The following is a 22,113-nucleotide window of genomic DNA, read 5'->3' as shown; positions in this document are numbered from 1 at the left end:
AGTCTCTTGAAGCCTTTTAAAGGCGATGTGCCCGATGATAAGGGAGCCAGATGAGCAACCCAAAGTGGAGGAAAGCGAGGAGATACTCGTTCCACAATAGATACTGGCACACAAAGATGGAAATAGTAAAGGTAAAGTGATGAGACGGTTCTTGGTTAAATTCAAGAATTATCGCGCATTGGATGCGAAGTGGATGGAGGAGGAGGACCTAGCAGATACTCCTCAGATTGTGAACCTTTACCTTGAAGCATTCGGTTTAGCATAGTCTACTATGATAGAGCCACGATTTCAGCATGGGCGAATCTAGTGCAGTGGGTTTGCATAAGATGGGAGTCAATCTGCTCCTTTGTCAACAGATTGCCCCGATATTTTCATATAGAGTCACTGATGTCCCTTTGGGTTTCTGGGATACTGTTGGAATTCCCGATAAAATTATACTAACTTGTTCTTGATTGATAGACGAAATGACTGCTGCATTTCGATCTAAAAGATCTCGATAGATGTGATTGCAATAAGAATTAGTTAATCGGGCATCTATGAGGTCCGACTAGATCTAGATGTGATTGCTAAAGAAGTTGCCAATTGATCATGGTTTGAGATCCGAATGAATTATGAATTTGATTTGTCATGTGATGTTCTGTGATGTGACTGTCGATTCGTACATGTACTAGATGTGTGTTTCTAGTGCGTCGGTACTAACAGTCAGTGTCTGCTAAGACAATTTATGGCTTTTGTCTGTTTTGTAGGCATAATCAAGGGCGATTACAATGCTTTCAAGAGGGGATTATGTCACAAATGGGTGATGTGGCAATAGATACACACACTTTCCCTGACAAGCAGTCCCAAAAATCCGCAGATAGGTTGACGTGGCAGTGTACGAATTCCGTGATTTGCGATGCCATTTGCAGTGGGAAGAGCAATGACAGGTTGACGTGGCTGAGCAGTACAGAAAGTGCTTTTTGGGTTGCTAAAAAAATCCTACGCAAATTGTTAGAGAAGCTTTTTTTTGGGAGGCTTTGCTTTATTTTTCAAAGCTTTTAAAAGATAGCTTTTGGGGCTCTACTTTTGGGCATTCCTTGTAATGAATAAATAAGTGGGTTGGGTTCCCACTCTACTGAGCATTTGGATGCAGAGTCTGAGAATGAGACCCCTCCCACTCCCTTGTACTTTGAGCACAGATTAATACAAAAGGAAATACCAAAAGGGGCGTTAGTCTTTGGAGCCAATACCTCTAGGCACGGAACTCCGTCGAGCCATGTCGAATCAATTGTGAACTGTGAACTATCTTGAAGTGAATCTCTGGTAAGTTGTGGTAGAATCTTGACTTGGAGTGTCCAAGTTTGTTACAGATGTATGAATCCTATACTCCACCTTATGCTGGACATAGAGAGATTCAAACTACCTTAAAAGCCATGGAAATGTATTTTTATTGGCCTACAATGAAAACAGACATTCATGAACCTAGCTTGCTTCAGCCTTTACCCATTCTTGATTCACCGAACATATCCATGGATTTCATCTTTGGATTGTCTAAGTCTATCCATGGCAATACAGGAATATGGATGATATTAGTAGACAGGTTTAGCAAACAAGCTCACTTTATACTTGTCAAGAAGACTATTAAGGCGTATCACATGGCAACCCTCTTCAAAATGAAATTGGTTTAAAACAACATACAAAAATAAAGAGCCAAGCCTCAAGTCTAGTTTGCATGCCCAAATGGAGTTACAATCAAAATATCATTAGTATGAAAATGTTGATAAAGAGGTAAAAATTGACCTTTCAAAGCTCAATCCAAGAATGTGGCAATGATGTTTTGAAATTTTATGTTCAGATGTAGGTATTTAGGTCAAAATCAAAATATTTTATATTTTTTCGGGGCTTCAAGCATGCACAAAACATGGAGATCAAAGCCTATTTCAAAATTTGTGTCTTGCAGATTCGTTGAAAAATCAAGAGCACTTTTGAATGAGCCATGAACGAAGGATTAGTGAATCCTTAATTGTGTCCATCTCATGCTATTAGAACTATGTTGACATTATCCACATAAAAATTTGACTTTTATGCTTATTTTATGATTGAAGTCTCAAGAATAAAAAAATGAATCTGTAATGCGCATTTACAATTTTGAAATTGTAAGACATTATGCCTTGAATAAAGAAGAATCTTTTGTATTGATGCATATGCATCCTTATACATCTTTATATTCTGTAGAAAATACATATGCATTGCTTATTCATCTTTAAATTCTGTAGAAAATACACCTTACTTTGTCCTACAATTGAAATAAAGGACCTTCTATGCTGGACTAACATAACTTCACATAATTTGGTACACTTCAAAACCAATTTTCTATCATGTGAAACTTGCAGACATGAGAACAACAAAGTGTACACACACAGCTTGAAATTTTCTTGTATGCCTGTACATTTTTTGTCAAGCCTAATAAAACAGAATTTTGTGTAGGTATCTCTTATGGGATTTATTCTACTTCATTTTAGGGTCAAACATGGATCATAGCATTTTTAGAGAACTCTTCAACTAGCATATTCAACATCCTTCAAAGGATTTCCTGATGTGCCTTGCAAATTGTGTGCCGTATTTTTTGAAAATCAATGAAAAAGGACACTTAAGTGTCCTTTTTGGTACCAAACTAGCGTTAAGACACATCACATGGAAACCCTCTTCATTTCACAAATCTTCAGGTACCATGGCTTACCTACCTCTATAGTATCAGATAGAGACCGTAGAATGACCAGTAATTTCTAGAAGGGGATCTTTGAGAATCTTAGTACTAAGCTTAATTTTTCTTTGGCCTAACACCCTCAAACGGCTGGTCAAAGTGAGATTGTAAACTCTATGATACTTGACCTACTCAAAGTCTATGTTATAGATATAGATCAAAGGAATCAATGGAAAAAGTACCTTTTTCTTGTAGAGTATGCTTAGAGTATTGCTCAATACTGTGTATACTTTTACACGAAAGGCACCTTTTGAGGTAATTGAAGGTAGACCAAAGAACTCATTATAATTAAAGACACATGACAAGATTTTTGCAGGAGATGAATGCAATAAAGATCTAAGGGAATCCTTCCAAAAGATCAAAGATGCTTTATTCATTGCACAACAAAGGCAAAAGGCTCCAGCACATAGGCATAGGAAGGCATTGACCTTCAAGGAAAAGGATTGGGTCTTTCTTAATTCACTAAGGCTCATCTAAGGTATACTACGAATTGACAAGGATAATTTACAAGCCAACAAAAGTACTATGCTAAACTGGCAAAAAGATAATATGGTCCTTTCCAAGTGCTTTAGCCTATCAATGAGGCAACTTATCAACTCAAGTAACCCAAAATTTTGGCTTAATATACACAATGCATTTCATGTAAGTTTATTGAAGACATACAAAGGACAACCACCAGGTGAGCCTATGATAGAGGATCCACCCAAATTTGAAGGTCAAGAGAAAATCCTTCAACGCGAAATCATTTTACAGTATGTAGATTCTACGAAGTGGTAAGATCATTAAAAGGTATCTTGTTAAACTTAAGAATTATAAATTTGAAGATGCTAGGTGGATGCAACACATACAACTGAAGGATAATGTGCATCTTGTAAACGCTTACAATGATTCCTTGGAGTAAGCACCATGTAAAAAAATGTTTTTAATGCGCAATGTTATTTGACTAAAGTCTCTTTGTCTCTTTATTGTTTTTAATGTTCATGATTATGCATACTAAGGATGATACTTGCGACAAAATTCTTTCTCCCAAGGGCCAAGTAGACTCACCATCTACTGTGGAATGATGACATGTGGCTATATGTAAAGACATGCTTACGATAGTAAAGTCCTCCCAAGCACCAAGTGGCTTAGTAACCCACTCTATAATGATGTCGCTTGACATTAAGAGATTATTTGTCCAAAATGCCCAATGGACTAAGTAAGTAATGGCTTATCTTTCCTACTACATAGTCGATGAGGACTATGATTTCAAGGGTGAGGTAATGTTACCATAACTAATCTTGGATTCGAAAAACCTACACACTAATTTAAAAACAATTTTATTGGCCTAGTTGACTTAAGGACATCCAGACTTATGTGTTGCAATGCAATAAGTTTCAGGTCAATAAACATGAGTGTCTCAAGATTGGAGGATTAGTCCCATCCTTCGGAGATTCCTCAGGTAAAATGGGAAATGGATTTCATTATTGACTTAACCAAGACGAGTCAAAGAAATGACTTAATGCCCGTGATAGTGGACAGGTTAACCGAATGGCAAAGTTTATGGCCACAAAGAAAATGCTTAAAATTCCACAATTAGCAAAACTCTTTATTGAACATCTTTGCAAGCTATATGGCCTACCTGCAAATATAGTGTCAGATAGAGATAGGAAATTCAATAGTCATTTTTTAAGAGAAGTCTTCAAAAAGCTAGATACTTTGAATGTGAGTACAAGAGATCATGCGAAGTCTGATGATCAAACCAAAAGAGTTAACCAATTCTAGATTTCTTATGTAAGCAAGAACAATCTAATTGGGAAGAATATTTGCACTTGTTAGAGTTTGCTTACAACAGCTCCAAACATTCAACGACTAGATTCACACCATTCATATTGATGTATGGTTTCCACCCAAGATCTTTTAAGGTTGTAGGCCTAGAGAAGGAGAAGATTCAATCTATCAAGGATTGAAGGCATGAACGATGTGCACAAAGCTACACGGGACAGCATTCATAGCGCACAAGATTGTGCTAAAACGTATTGTAGAAAAGTGACATTTGCAGAAGGTGACTTTGTACTCTTAAAGGTTCTTGCAAAGTCAAATATCATGAAAACAGGGAAGTGTAACAAACTTTCTCCTAGGTTAGTACTATGGTTCTGTCAAAAACCATGAAAATGGGAAGTGTGACAAACTTTCTCCTAGGTACTATGGTTCTTTTCAATCCCGGATATAGCTTATAAAGTTGAGTTACAAGAGAGTTCTCAAGTACATCCTGTCTTGCAGGTTAGTAAACTGAAGAAATCAATTCATGGGTTCGAGAACATAGTTTCTCGAGATATTTTGGTGTATTTGATAGAACCATCAAAGATACCACTCAAACTTGAAAAGATTCTAGGGTATAAAGATAGCCAAACACGACATAAAATATACCAAGAGATATTAGTTGAATGGATTGACAGAGATGAAGAAGCAACTACTTGGGAACGTCGATGTGCAATTTCTACAAGATTTTCCCAATTTATTTCGAAGGACAATTTTTTTTTAAAAAGGGGGTAATATCACATAGTTTTCCAATGGTGGTGACTAGCTCGACCGCCCTTGTCCGTAGAGCTAAGAAGATGGGGTTTAGGGAGAGACTGCCTAGCCTTCGTGCCAAGGCATTCGGACTAGCATGGGAGGCAGGCTACACATATAAAGGGTCGGATATGAGGCTTAGTCTTCATTGTCTCGTTGGCTGGCTAGAGAGATAGATGACCTACCCTCTTGGTCTAGTAAGCCCATAGTGGCTTAGAAATATCTAATAGTGCAACAAATAGCTCTTTAAAACAAGTTCCATAGCTACATAGTAAACTCCACACACAACACCCACAGGCACACATATATCATAGGGGGAATTCACTACCTCTTGATTGCTTATCATAAATGATTTAGGTTTTGTACCTAACACTTTAAATTTCGAAACATTTGGACTACATAGGAGAGTAGTTAGTCAAGGTGCTTTTAAGTTTGACATGGATAACAACTAGTAGGCTCCTTTTAAGTTTGACATCGATAACAACTAGCAGGCTCCTTGACACCAGCAAAACTTATTCAAAGCTAGCCCCTTGTTTCTTTGTTTATATGGATGCACGTGAGAGCTCTATTCTTTTTGGAATATGCTTATGTGGTAATTGCTACTCAACACTAAGGATGAAGGCCAAGGGCATCCATCTTTGTAATTAAGTTCCTAATGTATAGAAAAACTAGAATAAATTTGAGATATCTTTCTTTTGAAGTATAAAATTTTGAAATACAAAAGAAGTTTTGTACTTGCTATCTTGAGGTCAAGAGTCAAATGTCTTTTGAACATGTAAAAGTGTTCGGTGTGTATTAGTGATTTACTCATGTAAAGGCGACAGACACACACAAACAAACATACTGGCACAAGGGTAGCTTAGGTCTCTTGAGAAGTTTCTTTAATCATAGCTCAAGTGTCTTATGCACACTATCAATAAATCCTTTGAGGAGGTAAACAGGTGATAGTGGTGTATAATCAAGCCGTGAATGGATTCCTCCACACAGACATTTTGTTTCTTGAAAGAATGGTTTCAAGATGTAGTAGTTACAAATTTAACTTCCACTTGAGAAGAATTTCTTTTTATTAGAACTATGTTATTGATGTATTGGACAATACCATGGTTTAGGTTACAACTGGAGCCTTGGAGCTAAGAGTATATTGGCACCCTTGGATCAAAACTAGATCCAAGGGCTTGGGTTAAAGCCCTGATTCAAATGAAATGAACACATGTGGTTCGTGTCGAGTAGATTTGGCCAAATTCGGAGAAGCCGAAGGAGAAGCGTATGGATTTTTTGGGAAAGGATGCGCCTCTAACCAAGATGCTACTCTAGCAAGGAGGCTGGATGGAATCATGCCATATGAGATGTTGGGTTTTTTGCGAACCAAGTATGAAAACATGTCCAGACTGCTACCCAACAACAAGATACCATAAAAAAAAACCAATATGTCATAATGATAAAAACCACAAAGCCATCAATGTAACCTAACTTCCATAGGAAATACCAGGCTCACCATGGTGATGACCTTCTATAGGACCAGCCATAAACGCTAACCAAAAGCGAACACTTGGCAAATGCTTTTGTCACAGAAGAAGACCTCGTTGTCGTCACAAAAAGGTCCAAGCTACATGCACAAAAAAGGTTTGGATACCACCACCAACCATGAACCAAAATCTAACACGTGGCAAATCCAAGTGCCAAGCCCTTTGTAATATCCAATTGACCCCTCCACTTTTCAAGCTTAAACATTCAGAAGAAAAACCTCCATACTAGGTATAGGTGCCTAGTGCCGTGTCTTTATAGGGTGGTTGGCTCTAATAGCGTGTACACATGGCTCATTTTTGGGTTTGCACCCTTATCAATAGTTTCTTTGCCCACCATTGTTATAGTAGCCAATGAAATGGTTTGTGTTTGCATTAAAAATCTCCCTTCATCACACTTCCATGGATTCATTTCAAAACACACTAGTTTGCACGGGCCTATCTTGTGCATCTTTGATTCTGCCACTTAAATGGGGGTGTCAAAGAAGCCTCGAGGGAGAGCTCTTCATGCGAGGCTCTCTAGCATACGAGCATTGCAATAGAATCATCACCCAACCATAATAGTCCCATATACGTAGTCGGACAACAGTTCAAGATGTCCAAGTCTATGTTGTGCTGCATTGTACACGTGTGTGGCCATTCATGATCTCTTGACGATTTCTTGTGGTCACTACAACAAAATAAGGTGTCATCGACGCAGATATCGACGCGGTGCGTCGCTATACGCGTCGCTGTGAAACCAGTCGCTATTTGCGATGCAGGTATAAATGCTTATAGAGACATAGATTGCCACGCATATAGCGACGTAGATTACCACACACATAGCGACGACCATAACAGAAAAAAAAATTCTTGGGCAGAGAGCAGGTAGCCTTGCCTGTGCCCAGTTAAAAGATGGACACAGCCACAGCCAGACTTCCTGCCCTCTGCCCAAGAAAGCGAGCAGCACCAAAATATCAACCATGCTCCCGCGCGTAGAAATTTTGGCATAGTTCCCTTTGTTTTTACATAAACTTTTCAAAAAAAACCATATCATGTATACGCCTCCTACATGCTATCCATGTAGGATCTCACATGAGATTTAAGGCCAATGAAAGACAACCGTACCAACTGAAAAGCATAACCATAACTTAAAACCATAACCGGCTATAACCACTTTGATCAAAACAATAATGCAGATAATCATAACCATAAAAAAAATTAACAATAACCATAATCATAACCAGAAAGAGAAACAATAACTGTCTATACAATGACAATGACAATAATCATAACCATAAGGGAAACAATAATTGTCTGAACACTAACTGTTTGTACAAAAAAGAGACACAGAAGCGTGTCCGTGTCTCACAAAGCATATATATGAAATCTGGTCCACTAATGACTAGGTGTCGCAACCTGCACATAGGACAACTCACAAAATTAGTATTGATATTACTTCACATATACTGACTTAATTAAATCAACTTACACATATTAACGTCTCACCTCAAGCAATCAGAGAGACTATAAGGCCTCCCAGTCTACAGGCTCTCCTGAAGCTTCAAGATCATTCAGTACTTCATAAATACCTCTGCGATATCCATCTGACTCCTCCTCGCGTGTCGGAGCTCGATGCATCGCAAGATTCTGCGTTTATACAAAAATCAAAGTAATAAGAATTATTCATCGCGTTTTAAAAAACGCCATAGTTAAGATTGGATTAGAAACTCACAAACTCATAGCGAAAGGTGTCGAAGCCTCCGCTGCTAAGATGAGATGTCCCCCTAGTCATATGTCGTACCTGCGCGGCCTCACGCTGCTGTCTGAACCGTGTGGCTGTTGTCCGCTCATCCTCCCTGATCTGTAGCCACCTCTCGTGTGGGATGCCCGAAGGCTTTGGCGAGCCGGTCCTGAAAGCCTTCCGAGCTGCATCTAGTCGATGTTTCAAGGTTTCCCGTGCAACACCCTTGATCCACCGCACCGGAACAACGGAAGAACCCGGAGCAGGCTGGTACTCTCTCAGGATGGTCTCCACTATGTAAGTGACTTTTTCCTTTTCTTGCTGATCCCAAGACGTCAGAATGCTGGTCGAAAACTGCAGCTCCACGAGCTGGTGAATCCGCTATCGCATCTCAGTACCGACTCTATCCATGTCAACAGAACCATCTCCCCGTAGAGTATAGAGCTTGGAGGCACTAGGATCGTGTGCCCCCCAAGGTGTCCGAGGTGTGCCAAGAGGTGTGTCGAGAGGTGTGCCTGGGTAGGACGGGGGTCGTGAGCGAGGAGGGGTCGAAGCATCTGTGGACCCTCCTCCACATCAACCACCACCTCCACCTGACGATCGCCGAGATCGGCGAGTGCGCCCGTGCTGCGGAGATGAGGACGTACCCGCCTCTGCCCCACCCCTAGGTGTCGAAGCGACCGTGATGGGAGAAGAAGGCGTCGTACCCATAGGCATCCTGAACCCTGTAGGCGTCGGACCCTCGGGTGTGAAGCCCGGGGGCGTAGTACCCGTGCCTCTGGCTACCCAGTACTGAGAAGCCTCTGCCATCTGAGCAGGCGTCATCCGTGTAACGAAGCCCATGAATGCATCTGCACTCATGGAAGCGGGATCTGGAATCTCGTCTGTCATACTAAAGTCCTGCACAAAGAAAGTAAAATAAAGCGTTAGAACACAGTTGTTTAAATTAACTTTAAGCTTAACTTTAAATCAAAGTCTTCACACACACACTTACAAACCTAGGCCTCGACGAGTGAGGCATCATCGATAAGATCTTGCACCGTATCATCGTCTATCTCTAATTGCAAACATAACTCTGCCCCAACTCGTTCTGGCAGATTGTCTTCATCCATTACATCTTCATCTACAAGTGTCAATTCTGGCTCGTCTGCGTTATCCCTCATATATCTGTCAGCTTCCTCTGCCATACCTTCGTCCATCTCATCTAATGTCACAGTAGTATGGACGTCGTCTGACTGACTTTCCTCCAGGAGATCTTGCCCTTCAAATACTTGTTTATTTCTTGGAGCAACTTGAACCACAAACCACCATTGTCGCTCTCGAGGGTCCGGTACAAAGACCACTTGCTCGCAATGTTCGGGGAGAGCAAATGTGTCGCTCGCATCTGTCCAAATCTTTGTAGAATCTATTTGCACAAATTTGTTTCCATCTCTGCGTACCGTTGCATTGCGACCAGAAGTAATCACCTTGAACCACTTCACATCCAACAAAAACATCTCAAACCGCCTGAAGCTTACTTTCAGGATATGATACCAGACCACAGTAATCCAGGTTGCTAGTGCTCTCATTCGTGTCTCTAGCACTGGCGCTACTCTTTTGCATGAAACTAACCATTACCCCACTGTCAAACGTGTTTCTTCTGCTGTCAATTTGTTGTGTTTATAAATGCTTTCCATGCGACCACAGTGCCATGTATGTATGATACTTCCAGTCACATCCAATAGCCAGCTCTTCCTCTTCTAGAGATATGGGTTCTCCGATCTGTCGAGCTGCTCTCACTGTCTTGTCCAACCATGCCATTGTAGGGAATTCAGGTAGAGGAGCGAGATAGTCTGGCAAGGGTAAGCCTCTAGTCGTTCGACTTCGCCTGAAATCCTGTCGCTCTAGATTGTGTCTCTCTTTCTCTTCTTCGTACCTTTCAAGCCATTTTTGCATCAACGCTGAATTTAGTATGCAGAACTTCATGATCTTTTCTCGCATGGCCAGGTTCATTTTCTTCGGCACCCCTTGCCCTTGCGGCTCCTCTCCCACTAGTCTTGCATCCTCCTCATCGCTCCACAGTCGAGGCATTTCTGGGTCAGAAACGGATAGAAATTCGGTCGTCAATACAAGAGACTCTTGCACCAACCATCCTTCTGCCATGCTCCCCTCTGCACGCGCTTTTTGGCGAACAAAACCCTTAAGTGTTTTCATGAACCGCTCTAGAAAGAACATCCAACGGCTGTGGACTGTACCTGCCAATGCAACCTCATCTACTACATGGACGAGCAAGTGCATTTGGATAGTTAGGCAGCTCATGGGTAGATACTTCTCAATCATGCAAACTGCCTCAATGGAGTTAGCCCTTGCGACTGCAATAGATTCCTCCCGTATCTCCTTGGAAGAGATCCACCGCACTAGCTCTGAAATCTTGTATATGCAGGTCCGCACTTCCTCCGTTAAACACCCCTTGATCGCAATTGGAAGAATGAATTGCAAGAACTTATGCCAGTCGTGCGATTTCAACCCTGACAGTTGATCGTCACGGGTGAATGCTGTCTTGAGACATCGCATATATCCTATTGGCGTCCTGAACTCTGAAATCACCCTTTTCACTTGTCGCTCTTCGTTTTTTAGCAATACCCATGGCGCTCTTGGAAGTTTGGTCTGACCAGCTGCATTGGTGAAAGGCCACAGCTCTGGCATCTTTCCAACCGACTGCAAATCATCTCGTGAAGCTCGATTGTCTTTCATTCCCATGATTGTCTTCCAGAGGAGCTCACCCACATTCTTGAATATATGCATTGGATCCAGCAAATGGTTAATTAGTAGATCACCCCAGTACGGCAACGTATGGAGAATGGACAAACGTTTCATTCCTGGAACAGGTTGCCCCTCATGTTGCTCCCATCGGCGACGCCACTCTTGTACATGCATAGGACGACATTCGACGCGACCAAGCTGGCCTTCGCGCAAGTGATGGCCATCTCGAAGATAACGGTGGTGGCCTTGATAAATTGTCTTTCGAAGAGAGGTAGAATAGCGCACATCCAAAGACTGCCCGCAAATTGGACATGTATTGTATCCCAAAGTTGTTAGTCCTGCATATATCAAAGCATGAATCAGGCCAAGGCAAAGGACTTGCGAATAGCGAGAATTTTGTAAATCAATAACCATTACCAGAAGCTTCTCCATATCCTGGCCAATCATGCATAGTCCACATAAGAAGTCCATGGATCCTTGCATGCTATTGTCCTACTGGTTCAACCGCATCTGCTATGTCGATCCCATGCCATAACTCCTGGAGCTCGTCAACTAGTGGAGCTAGATAAACATCCATGTTTTTTGCCTTGAACTTACTAGGTACAATCAAGCTTAAAATCAAATGACCCTTCGTGATAGCAAGCCACGGCGGGCGGTTGTAATTGATAAGGCACACAGGCCAAGTGCTCCATGACGAGCTTCTCAAGCCAAATGGATTGACTCCCTCCATTTCCATGCCCAAACGCAAATTGCGTGGTTCACTCTTAAAATGTGGCCAGGTATCTTCAATGTGCCTCCAAGCCTTCGAATCAGCGGGTACCCTAAATGTTGTGTCAGTGGATCTATTCGTAGAATGCCACCGCATCAACTTTGCAATGGAACCACAACGAAACATGTTTTTTATCCTAGGAATAATAGAGAAATGCCGCAACACTTTAGCTGGCACTGTCTCGCCAACTGCATCTTGTTTGTAGCGCATTGCTCCACACTTAGGACATGACAGACAATCTGCGAATTCATTGCGAAAAAGAATGCAATCATTTGGACATGCATGAATCTTGTTGTAGTCCAAGCCAACTGAGGTCAGAAGTTGCTTTGCGTCTGGCCTGGAGGGGGGCATTTCATTGCCAGCCGGGAGAAGTTGCTCCCGCAATAACCTGTTTAACCCACCTTAAATTAAAAAGCTCTCCGAGCACATCACCGTTGCAATCAGAAAATCTCTTTTGTAAATTACGTACCTAAACAAAGCAGTGACGCTTGCATCTGACCACCCGTACACTGACTGAAGATTCAAAAACGCCAGACAAGTACGAAGCACAGATATTTTGGCGCCTTCATAGATTGGTTGACGTGCCAACTTCCTCAACATGTCTTCAGGAGATATGCGCACGGCTTCTGGTGCTGCTTCGTTCGCGTTCTCCTCGCTTGCCTAGAAGAAGGCATCCAGCATCTCCTCCATGCCGTCGTCTTCTGTCTGTAAGCCCTTTTCTGCTTCCATCCGTGGCTCTATATTGGTCGGACCTTCACGCATAATCTTTTTTTTCTCTCTCTCTCAGATGTAGGTGCTATGTCACGGAAATCAATGCCCGTTCCATAGGAGTCGTATCGCAGATTTTGTACGGTTTCTCTATCAAACTCTCCGTACTTGTGCACATGCTCATTACATATCCTACGCTTGGCAGGATTTGATACTTGCAGAGCGTGCACGATCATGCAATCTTTTCCTCCATGTTAGTTGATGACGTTGCCATCTACAATGATTATGAATGTTGTTTTCATATATATATATATATATATATATATATATATATATATATATATATATATATATATATATATATATATATATATATATATATATATATATATATATATATATATATATATATATATATACTCCTCACAATGTAAACTACCTCGCATTCTCTAGTCTTGCCCAATCTCCGTACACCTCGGTCCAGAGGTGTACGGAGATCAGGACCACCGGGTCACAATCTCGTCTTTATTGGTCAAATCCTATATGGGTAGACACATACGTGCACTCCCAGGTGTACATGGCAATGCATGTAGCAGGCAAAACCCCTTTGCCTCTTTTAGTTCCATAGTTTCTTCTCTGTCTACGTACCCTATCTCTCGTTCTTTCTCTCTCGATCTCGCTCTCGCTCTCGCTATCTCTCTTTCTCTCTCTCTCTCTCTCGATCTCGCTCTCGCTATCTCTCTTTCTTTCTCTCTCTCTCTCTCTCTCTCTCTCTCTCTCTCTCTCTCTCTCTCTCTCTCTCTCTCTATTTCCCTATTTTCCTATCTCTCTCTATTTCTCTATTTTCCTATTTCTCTGCCATAACTCCTAGAGCTCCACTTCCCTCTCTCTCTCTCTCTCTCTCTCTCTCTCTCTCTCTCTATATATATATATATATATATATATATATATATATATAACTCTCTTTCTCTATCTCTCTATTCCCTATCTCTCTCTCTCTTTCTCTCTCTCTCTCTACTTACCTCTCTCTCTCTCTCGCTCTCTACTTCCCTATCTCTCTAATGATCGAACGAGCGACTGATCTAGGGAGATCTAGACGCCCACGACTGCGGAGGACTACACAACATCGACAAAGGCTGCATCAGAGGATCTAGCTAGGTCACTTTGGCTCGACATGCACAACGCCCGGTCAGAGTACTGACCATGGAGGAGATCTACCTATCCCAACTAGCTCATTTAGCCGTTTAGTCCACACCCAGCAATTTAGGATTCCATAATATTTTATTTTGTCATCTTCTTACTCTGACTTTGTATCAGATCCATCACATTGTAACTTTCTTGTCTCATGTCTCATAGGTCACTTTGGCCTTTCGAAGACGTTAATATAACATTTCATTTCATTTCTGTCTTTAATTTTAATTTCCTAAGCATACATTAATTCTCTCTCTCTCTCTCTCTCTCTCTCTCTCTCTCTCTCTCTCTTTGATTACCTACACACACACATTTCTCTCTCTCTTTCTCTCTCTCTCTCTCTCTCTCTCTCTCTCTCTCTCTCTCTCTCTCTCTTTCCTAGACACACACATCTCTCTCTCTCTCTTTCCTACATACACACACCGCTCTAGATCTTTCTCTCTCTCTATTTCCTACACACACACACACATACACACACCTCTCTCTCTCTCTCTCTCTCTCTCTCTCTCTCTCTCTTTCCTACACACACACACCGTTCTCTCTCTCTCTCTCTCTCTCTCTCTCTCTCTCTCTCTCTCTCTCTCTCTCTTCACACACACACACACACACGATGTAGAGGTAGAGAGAGAGAGAGAGAGGGGTTGGGGAGGGTGGAGATGGACATAATACCTACGCAGCAGGTTTCGGCCAAGACCCGAGCAGGCGAAAATGGCCCCTGCGCGCGGGTTTCGTTTTTTTTCCTCAATTTTTTTTGTGTCGCTATACGCATCGATATACGCGTGGCAAATAAAAGCCTTTCCACGTGTATATCGACGCACACTGCGACGTGTATAGCGACGCCCGCTAATGTCGTCGATATACGCGTGGAAAAGCATGGCCGTCGATATATACGCGTCGATATCTTCATTTAGTGTTGTAGTGGGTCTCTTAACCATTGAACTCTATGCACTCTATTCCCACATGCAATCTGTACTCCCTAACCCCGCTACCATAAGCAACATAACATTCACCTCTCCATGCATAGTTGTTGCACCTTTCCCTCTCCAAAACTCCCATTCTAAAATAAGAGGGCCAATACAAGGCACAAAAACAGAGACACCCTTCGCTTCCTAAGGTCAAAATAAAGTTTAGCGCTAGTTTACTATACATAGACAAAGTTGATGAGACGATCACAACAAAATAAGTAATATGGCATGTACAGACGAGAAGTAGTACAATTTGATCTCACGACGTAGCCACTCATAGAGAGACTCTAGACATGCTACGCAGTGAAGTAAATGTGTCACTTGCGGGGTACAAGGAAGCTGAGGTAATTTAACGTCAGAACTGGAGTGCAGTAGAACGAGGCTAAGTTGCATGCACCACATCTTTTCAAAAGGTGAATCTGATGTTGTGGCCGGATCATGCAGCGTGACACATATACAAGAGGAAGTTAATTTCCTTGATGCCGTGCGAGACCCGGCTTGACTGGAGGAAGGTTGTGTTCAAATTTCAAAAGGCGACTTGAAAAATGTTGTGTAGACCTTGACTTGACGGGAAGACCGCAAGTGCGCTTATAAGGAGGCAGAGCATCGATTCCTTATAAGTTATCATCTCCATTGCCACCGTCAGCATGAAGCAGCCACGCCTGATCCTTGTAGTGGCCTGCGCCTTGCTCACTCTCCATAGCAAGCTGCACTTTTGCCAGGCGGCAGTCGGCGCCATCATCACTCCCACCATCTTTAACCTGTTTCTCAACCCTGCCTGTAGTAATGGCTTCTACAACCGTCAGGCCTTCCTCGCCGCCGCTACCTCCTTCCCGCTCTTCGGCACCAGCGGCCCCTTTGCCTCTCAGAAGCGAGAGCTTGCCGCTTTCTTTGCCCATGTCTCGCACGAGACCGGGGGTAGTTGATACTCTCTCTCTCTCTCTCTCTCTCGTGCACACAAAAACACGCACAATGCTCGCTCTCGTGTCCTAACTGACATACTACACAGGCACTGACCCACTGACTTTTTGCAGGTGGTTGTTTTAAGGACGAAGAAGGCAACAATGATAGATACCATGGACGAGGGCCAATTCAGCTAACTGGGTAACCCACAAAGACGTGCTCTCTCTCTCTCTCTCTCTCTCTCTCTCTCTCTCACACACACACACACACACACATCTCTAAGCAGCCAGGATTCTTGCATGTGTTAATGTTGCAGGCGAGCAAACTACCAGGCCGCAGGAGATTATCTGAAGGTGGATCTGGTGGACAACCCAGATCGGGTGGCTAAAGACCCTACTCTCGCTTTCAAGACGGCCATATGGTTTTGGATGATTGCACAAGCACCCGGCGGCACATGCCACTCAGTGTTGAATAGCCAAGGCTTCGGCGCCACCACTCGCATCATCAATGGCATCGAGTGTAACTCAGGCAACCGCCCCGAGCAAGCCGACCGTGTTGACCTCTTTCAGACCTTTTGTGGCAAACTTGGCGTTTCCTACTCTGGCCAGCTCTATTGCTAACCCCCTCGGGCCTTCATAAAAATATTTGAATAAAACCTTGTCTCCTTGAGCTAATCACCATACTATACTTGATACCTAGCATGCATTATACAGTGTTTCGTCCCCAAGATGTTTAGTACCTACAGACAACAAGCTATCACAAGTTGACTTGAAAAGCTTGCTAAATGGAATCCTCAAATGCAAGTGTCCTGTGTGTGTGTGTGTGTGGGGATGGATGGGAGGGAGAGAGAGAGTGAGAGAGCACAAAATATTGCATTTATGCTATAGGTGCAACGGTTCTCTTTGCGTATAGCTGGAATTTTATTTTAATTCTTAGTGCCTTTTATCGTAAATCCTAGGCTGATTTAGTGGTCAAGACCACCAAGTTCGAGTCTCAAAATCTATCACTTAAAACTATACCAGTCAAGGATTTGTGTGAAAGTTAAGCCAGCAAACCACAAAAATGAGGACATTGCATTAATTAACTAGGAAAGTTTTATTTAAGAACAAACATATGAAAGACTCGTATAAATGTGCAAACTTAACTATGAGCATGGAAAATTTCCATAAAATGAGAGCGGGCTATATTATTTTTTCTAACCTTTACCTCTATGTTGTCACCTATATGCATGCGTCTCCTCTTCATCCAAGTGAATGATCTTAGGGACTCTTTCTTTGAGCTCTACTTCACTCGCCACACACAGCATGTCCTCCACAATAGTCCCTCCTCCTTGGAGGTCCCCGATTGTGCCCAAATTGTCTAGCCCTTGCTCATCCCCTTGGCCTTACACGGTATTATTCTTCAAGTCCCATAGGACCTCCTGTACTTCCTTGGCAACATCATCCTGAGTAAATATAATACTAGCAGTTGGCCTTGTAGGATCTTGGCCCTCCTTCAATCTGCAAACTTTTTGCTAATGACACCCTCAACAGTATTCTTTTTAGCTACACAATTCAAAAACATTGCAAAAGTTTTTGATCAGGCAAAGTAATCAGAACAAAAGATTAATAATGTAGGAACACTGCCCACGCACTCTTCAAAGTAGAGTGCCCATTGATCCAAGCCTTTGCCTCCATGGGGATTGCAATGTTACAACCATGTTTAGCACAAGAGGTACTATTTGCAATAGAACTCTAAAACATATAGGATGATATTGATGTAGGTAGGAAAGCATGAAGCTACCAACAACAAAAGAAGCCTCTCTTAAGCAATACATATGTCAAATACATGAATGGCATTCTCAGCATCCACACTATGAGGCCTTGCCCCTCTTTTCATCGTAGTGATGAGGACGCTCCATTCTAAAAATAGAAATGAGCCCCAAGCACTTGCAACACCTAATCCCTCCTTGAGGATGCTTCTTACCCAAACCTATTTCCATGCGGATAGACACCCAGGGGAGGTAGCTATTCGTAAAAATACAAGTACGCCGGTGTAGTGATGAGGAGCGCTCCATTCCAAAAATAGAAATGAGCCTCAAGCACTTGCCCCACCTAATCTCTCATCGAGGATGCTTCCTACACAAACCTGTTTCTTGGCGGATAGACACATAGGGTAGGTAGCTATTCGTAAAATACAAGTACGTCGGTGTAGTGATGAGGAGCTATCCATCCAATGATAGAAATGAGCCCCAAGCACTTGCACCACCTAATCCCTCCGTGGATGCTTCCTACCCAAACCTGTTTCCAGGCGGATACACACCCAGAGGAGGTAGCTATTCATAAAATACAAGTATGCCGGTGTAGTGATGATGAGCACTCCATTCCAAAAATAGAAATGAGTCCCAAGCACTTGCACCACCTAATCCCTCCTCGAGGATGCTTCCTACCCAAACTTGTTTCCAGGCGGATAGACACCCAAGGGAGGTAGATATTCGTAAAATACAAGTATGTTGGTGTAGTGATGAAGAGCGCTCCATTCCAAAAATAGAAATGAGCCCCAAGCACTTACACCACCTAATCCCTCCTCGAGGATGTTTCCTACCTATACTTGTTTCCAGGCAAATAGAAACCCAGGGGAGGTAGCTATTCATGGACAAGTTTGTTTGGAAATAGGATACTTCAAATTTTTTTAAAAAAATCCTTAATAATTTAATAAGCTCAAGAAAATCTCAATCTCAAATTCTAATGAGGAAGGAGCTTTAGAGAGAGTGAGGGAGGAGCTCTAGAGAGTGTACCAAAATGGGGAGTGAGACACATTGTTTATATAGGCACCTGCAAATGGGGCTCGACGGGCAAATTAAGAAGCTAGACGGGCTCACAGGAAAATCTGATTGTGGTCAATCAGGTGTGAACAGGATTTTATTAACACTTTCAGAGAGTTTTAATAACCCTCGAAGAAAATACTACACAATTACTATTGGAGGTTGATGTTTTTGCCGAGCCATCACCTCCAGACTCTTGAAGAAGCATTGTACACCGGCTTTTTTCTCTTCAAGTCCATTTGTTTTGGCCCATTCATGGCGCACGACTCTTATCATATATAACGAGTAGGTAAAGCATATAGAGAAGGAGTAGCTCTAGAGATGCTAAATAAGCCCTACAAACCTTGAAGCCAAGGTATGTTATGGTAGACATGAAGTAGGAGGGGGGAGTGTTTGAACCAAAGCCAAATCCTATTTTGTGATCCCCATACTTTTATTTTAAAAGATTATGAGAAACTGTCACATCTTGGTTCATATTGTACTTTGGAAAAAGTGACCCGGACGCAAAGGAATTTCCAATTTGTAAATATGACAAGTAGATTCTCTTTTTTTTTTTTTTAGAACCCTTTGTAAATATGTTTTGAACCTCAAGAGACCTTAGTATAAAAGGCACTTAGCTTTGTGGATAATAAAATCATCATTATTATTGAAATCCCTATGTTGCATGACTCTGTGAGTGAGAATGAGATAACAGTGTGTGTTTCTTATGCACACTCAGCATCACTCGCTCAGTGCATTCATGAACGGTCCATGCCACCGTGGTAGCTTTGATGAGAGCTATGTGCCCATACCAAGCATTCACACAAAAGTGCTTGTCACGAGCACCCGTCCCTCGAGTTAAATCTGCTTATAAGTCACTCAAACAATGTCAATTTTGCACATTCTAGTACTTTCGAGAACAAGGACGGAATAAGCTATGTGTAGGTATAGATAAACTTTAGTTTTGCGCACTCTCAAAATCCGACTTGTTACTCTATTGCGATTGTGGTTAAGGGTGTTAGGGTTAGGGTTAGGGTTAGGGTTAGTGCTTTTAGACACTTGGGTAAGTGTACCCTAGTGAGGGGATAGTGCCTAGAGAGTTTTGTGCGATTCAGAGTTGACTAGCGTGTGTTAAGAGCTGGTATGTGTACTTTGTATGATAAGGTGGGTTGAGAGATAGATGTAAGATGAATGATTGACATTGCAGAGTGCATATGTGTAGGTTGGTCTTAGCCTGAAAAGCTAACGAGATTGCCTCTGTGCACCTACGGGTTAGTTGTATCCTTGGATGACATTATGTGGTCAGGGTTGTGCTTACGAGCATGAGCTGGTGTGAGTAACCCCTAAAACACCAACTCACAATCCACATGCTGCTACCTTGCATGCCACATCACATGAATTTTCAAGTCATCTTCCACATAAGCCACCACCTTTTCATGCCAAATCACATGGATATCCAAGTCACCTTCCACATAAGCCGCCACCTTGCATGCCACCTAGGTGCCATGTCACATAGGTATAAGTATGGATTATATCAAATAATATTAATGTCAATTCTTTTTTAATATTTTTTTATTAATTTCTAAAAATAACAAAAATATGATTAATTTTGAAAAATGGCACAAATGTTTTTCAAAAAGCTAGATAATTTGTGGAATGAGTATTGAAGGATGGCTAGTGTGCAAATAGTTTTAACTTGAAACCAAATTTAAATTATGCCAAAATACTGTTTAAAAGATATCAAAATAAACCAAAACCCTAAATAAACACCAAAAAAATCTAAAAATAACAAAAGCCTAAGAAATTTCAAGGAATTAAAAATTAAGCATATTGGAAATTGCTAAGCATGTGACTACTATAAGATTTACTTTGTTCATGCTTGTATGGTTTTCAACGTAGGTAGCCGAGTTGGCAACTCAAATAACTTCACCGTGTGAAGGAGTATATTTTAGCTAACCATATGGACATTCTAAAGCCTACTCGTCAAAATGTTTGACAAGCATAAGATTGAGAGAAGACATTAGTGACTTTCAAGAAAGGTGACTTTGTCTTCCTAAGAGTCTAAAATTATGGAGACAGGTATTAGGCGTAAACTATTTTCTAGATTTTGTGGAGCTTTGAAGATCCTCGAAAAAGCAGGAACTTTTATGTGTAAGCTAGAACTTTCACCTAATTCACGAGTTCGTTCGATATTTCATGTAAGCCGTTTAAAACAATGCTTACTCCAAGATGACAATCTAGTTGATCAAGGGGTTCTTGTCAATTTCATTTCACCCCTGGCTTTATCTCATGAACTGGAATGGGTTATGGATTTTCATGAGTTACATATACGGCATCATGTTTGTCACTGACAAGCTTTAGTCAAGTGGAAAGATCGACCTAAAGAGGTTGTCATTTGGAAAAACATTAGTGTTCTTAAGAAAAAAATTCCTACTTTTGTCTTTAGAGAAGAAAAATATTCCAAAACGAAGGAGTAATGTGAGAACAAGTGTCCTACAACTAAGAGCTAGGAGCTAAAAGCCATGTCCTAAGGTCTAAGGCTAAGACGAAGAGGCTTAAAGCTAGGTCAATGGCATGTGGAAAGGAGTTCTTATTTATAGCAATCCTAGGGTCGGGCTTTGGGCTATATATGAATATAATATTGTGCAGTTTCAATGGCGCGCATACCTAGTCCTCATAGGGGAATCTTAAGAGCACATGAGACTAAGTAATCATAAAAGCATTTTCAATAATGAAGCAAAATTCTAATACATTAATAATCTTATAACATTTTTAATCATCCTTGAATAATCTACTTTTTTTCATTATAGTTTATTTTGAATGTGATTGGTTTACTAGATCACTCTTAGATTTTTGTAGATAGTGCTTGGTTTGTGGCTAGATATAAAAGGCCTCATTTTTTTGGATGGGCTCATTTGCGCACCCCTCTTCTTGCATGCACCTAGCTCTCTACATGTAAACCTAAAAATGGGCTCTCAATCACATCGATCTCACAAAAGTGATAGGCAATCTAAGCATCCCCGCACATGTCACCCGAGAGCAACTTGACTCTATCCACCTTGAGCAAAAAAGGCTGAAGGATCAGGAGCGCAAGCAAAGGTCTAGATATCGGAGTCAAGCATCATGTGCCTTCCACGGGGAATTCACAAGTAGTACTAAGAAAATGTCACCTGCGTGCACCAAAAGTTCTAAGTTGACCTCTATAGTCAGACACATCTCCATAGTAGATGCCAGTCTCAGCCAGCAACACCTCCGTAGCTTGAAAGTTAGATTCTACAATGGACCTATAGCTTTCTTCTCAGCCAATGTACTCTGTATCTGCAACTGCTACAGGTAGTGCGGATCGCTCTCACGCTCTACTAATACCTTTGGAAATGATGTGTGGACCACATTGTGCTGCCGTTTTTGGCACGCGATAGCTGCATAGTATTTGTAGCATCCACTTTGATGATATCGCCATATTCACTAGGCGTCGTTCGTGCTTTTGTCATAGTTACATAGATGGTGACTA

At 41.7% G+C, this 22,113-nt stretch overlaps 1 protein-coding gene across 1 annotated transcript; it reads left to right on the top strand.

Annotated features, from left to right (window-relative positions):
• Positions 1–15,545: 15,545 nt before the first annotated feature.
• Positions 15,546–16,605, top strand: LOC147458717 (chitinase 8-like). Its single transcript, XM_086510161.1, has 3 exons — positions 15,546–15,835; positions 15,952–16,021; positions 16,137–16,605. Exons 1-3 carry the CDS (start codon positions 15,565–15,567, stop codon positions 16,438–16,440), a joined length of 645 nt encoding a protein of 214 aa, XP_086366287.1. The 5' UTR covers positions 15,546–15,564; the 3' UTR covers positions 16,441–16,605.
• The last annotated feature ends 5,508 nt before the right edge of the window (positions 16,606–22,113 follow it).

Source organism: Adiantum capillus-veneris, chromosome 4 (genome assembly GCF_014529385.1).
Source record: "Adiantum capillus-veneris isolate H3 chromosome 4, ASM1452938v2, whole genome shotgun sequence".
Classification (NCBI taxonomy): Eukaryota; Viridiplantae; Streptophyta; class Polypodiopsida; order Polypodiales; family Pteridaceae; genus Adiantum; species Adiantum capillus-veneris.
The sequence above is the reverse complement of the archived record's forward strand: the minus strand, read 5'-3'. Positions and strand labels throughout refer to the sequence as shown.

Excerpts from the sequence above, each read along its gene's own strand:
- LOC147458717 (XM_086510161.1), top strand. The coding sequence starts at position 15,565 with ATGAAGCAGCCACGCCTGATCCTTGTAGTGGCCTGCGCCTTGCTCACT. Across the intron at positions 15,836-15,951 it reads TGTCTCGCACGAGACCGGGG|GTGGTTGTTTTAAGGACGAA; the intron begins GTAGTTGATACT and ends GACTTTTTGCAG. Across the intron at positions 16,022-16,136 it reads GGGCCAATTCAGCTAACTGG|GCGAGCAAACTACCAGGCCG; the intron begins GTAACCCACAAA and ends TTAATGTTGCAG.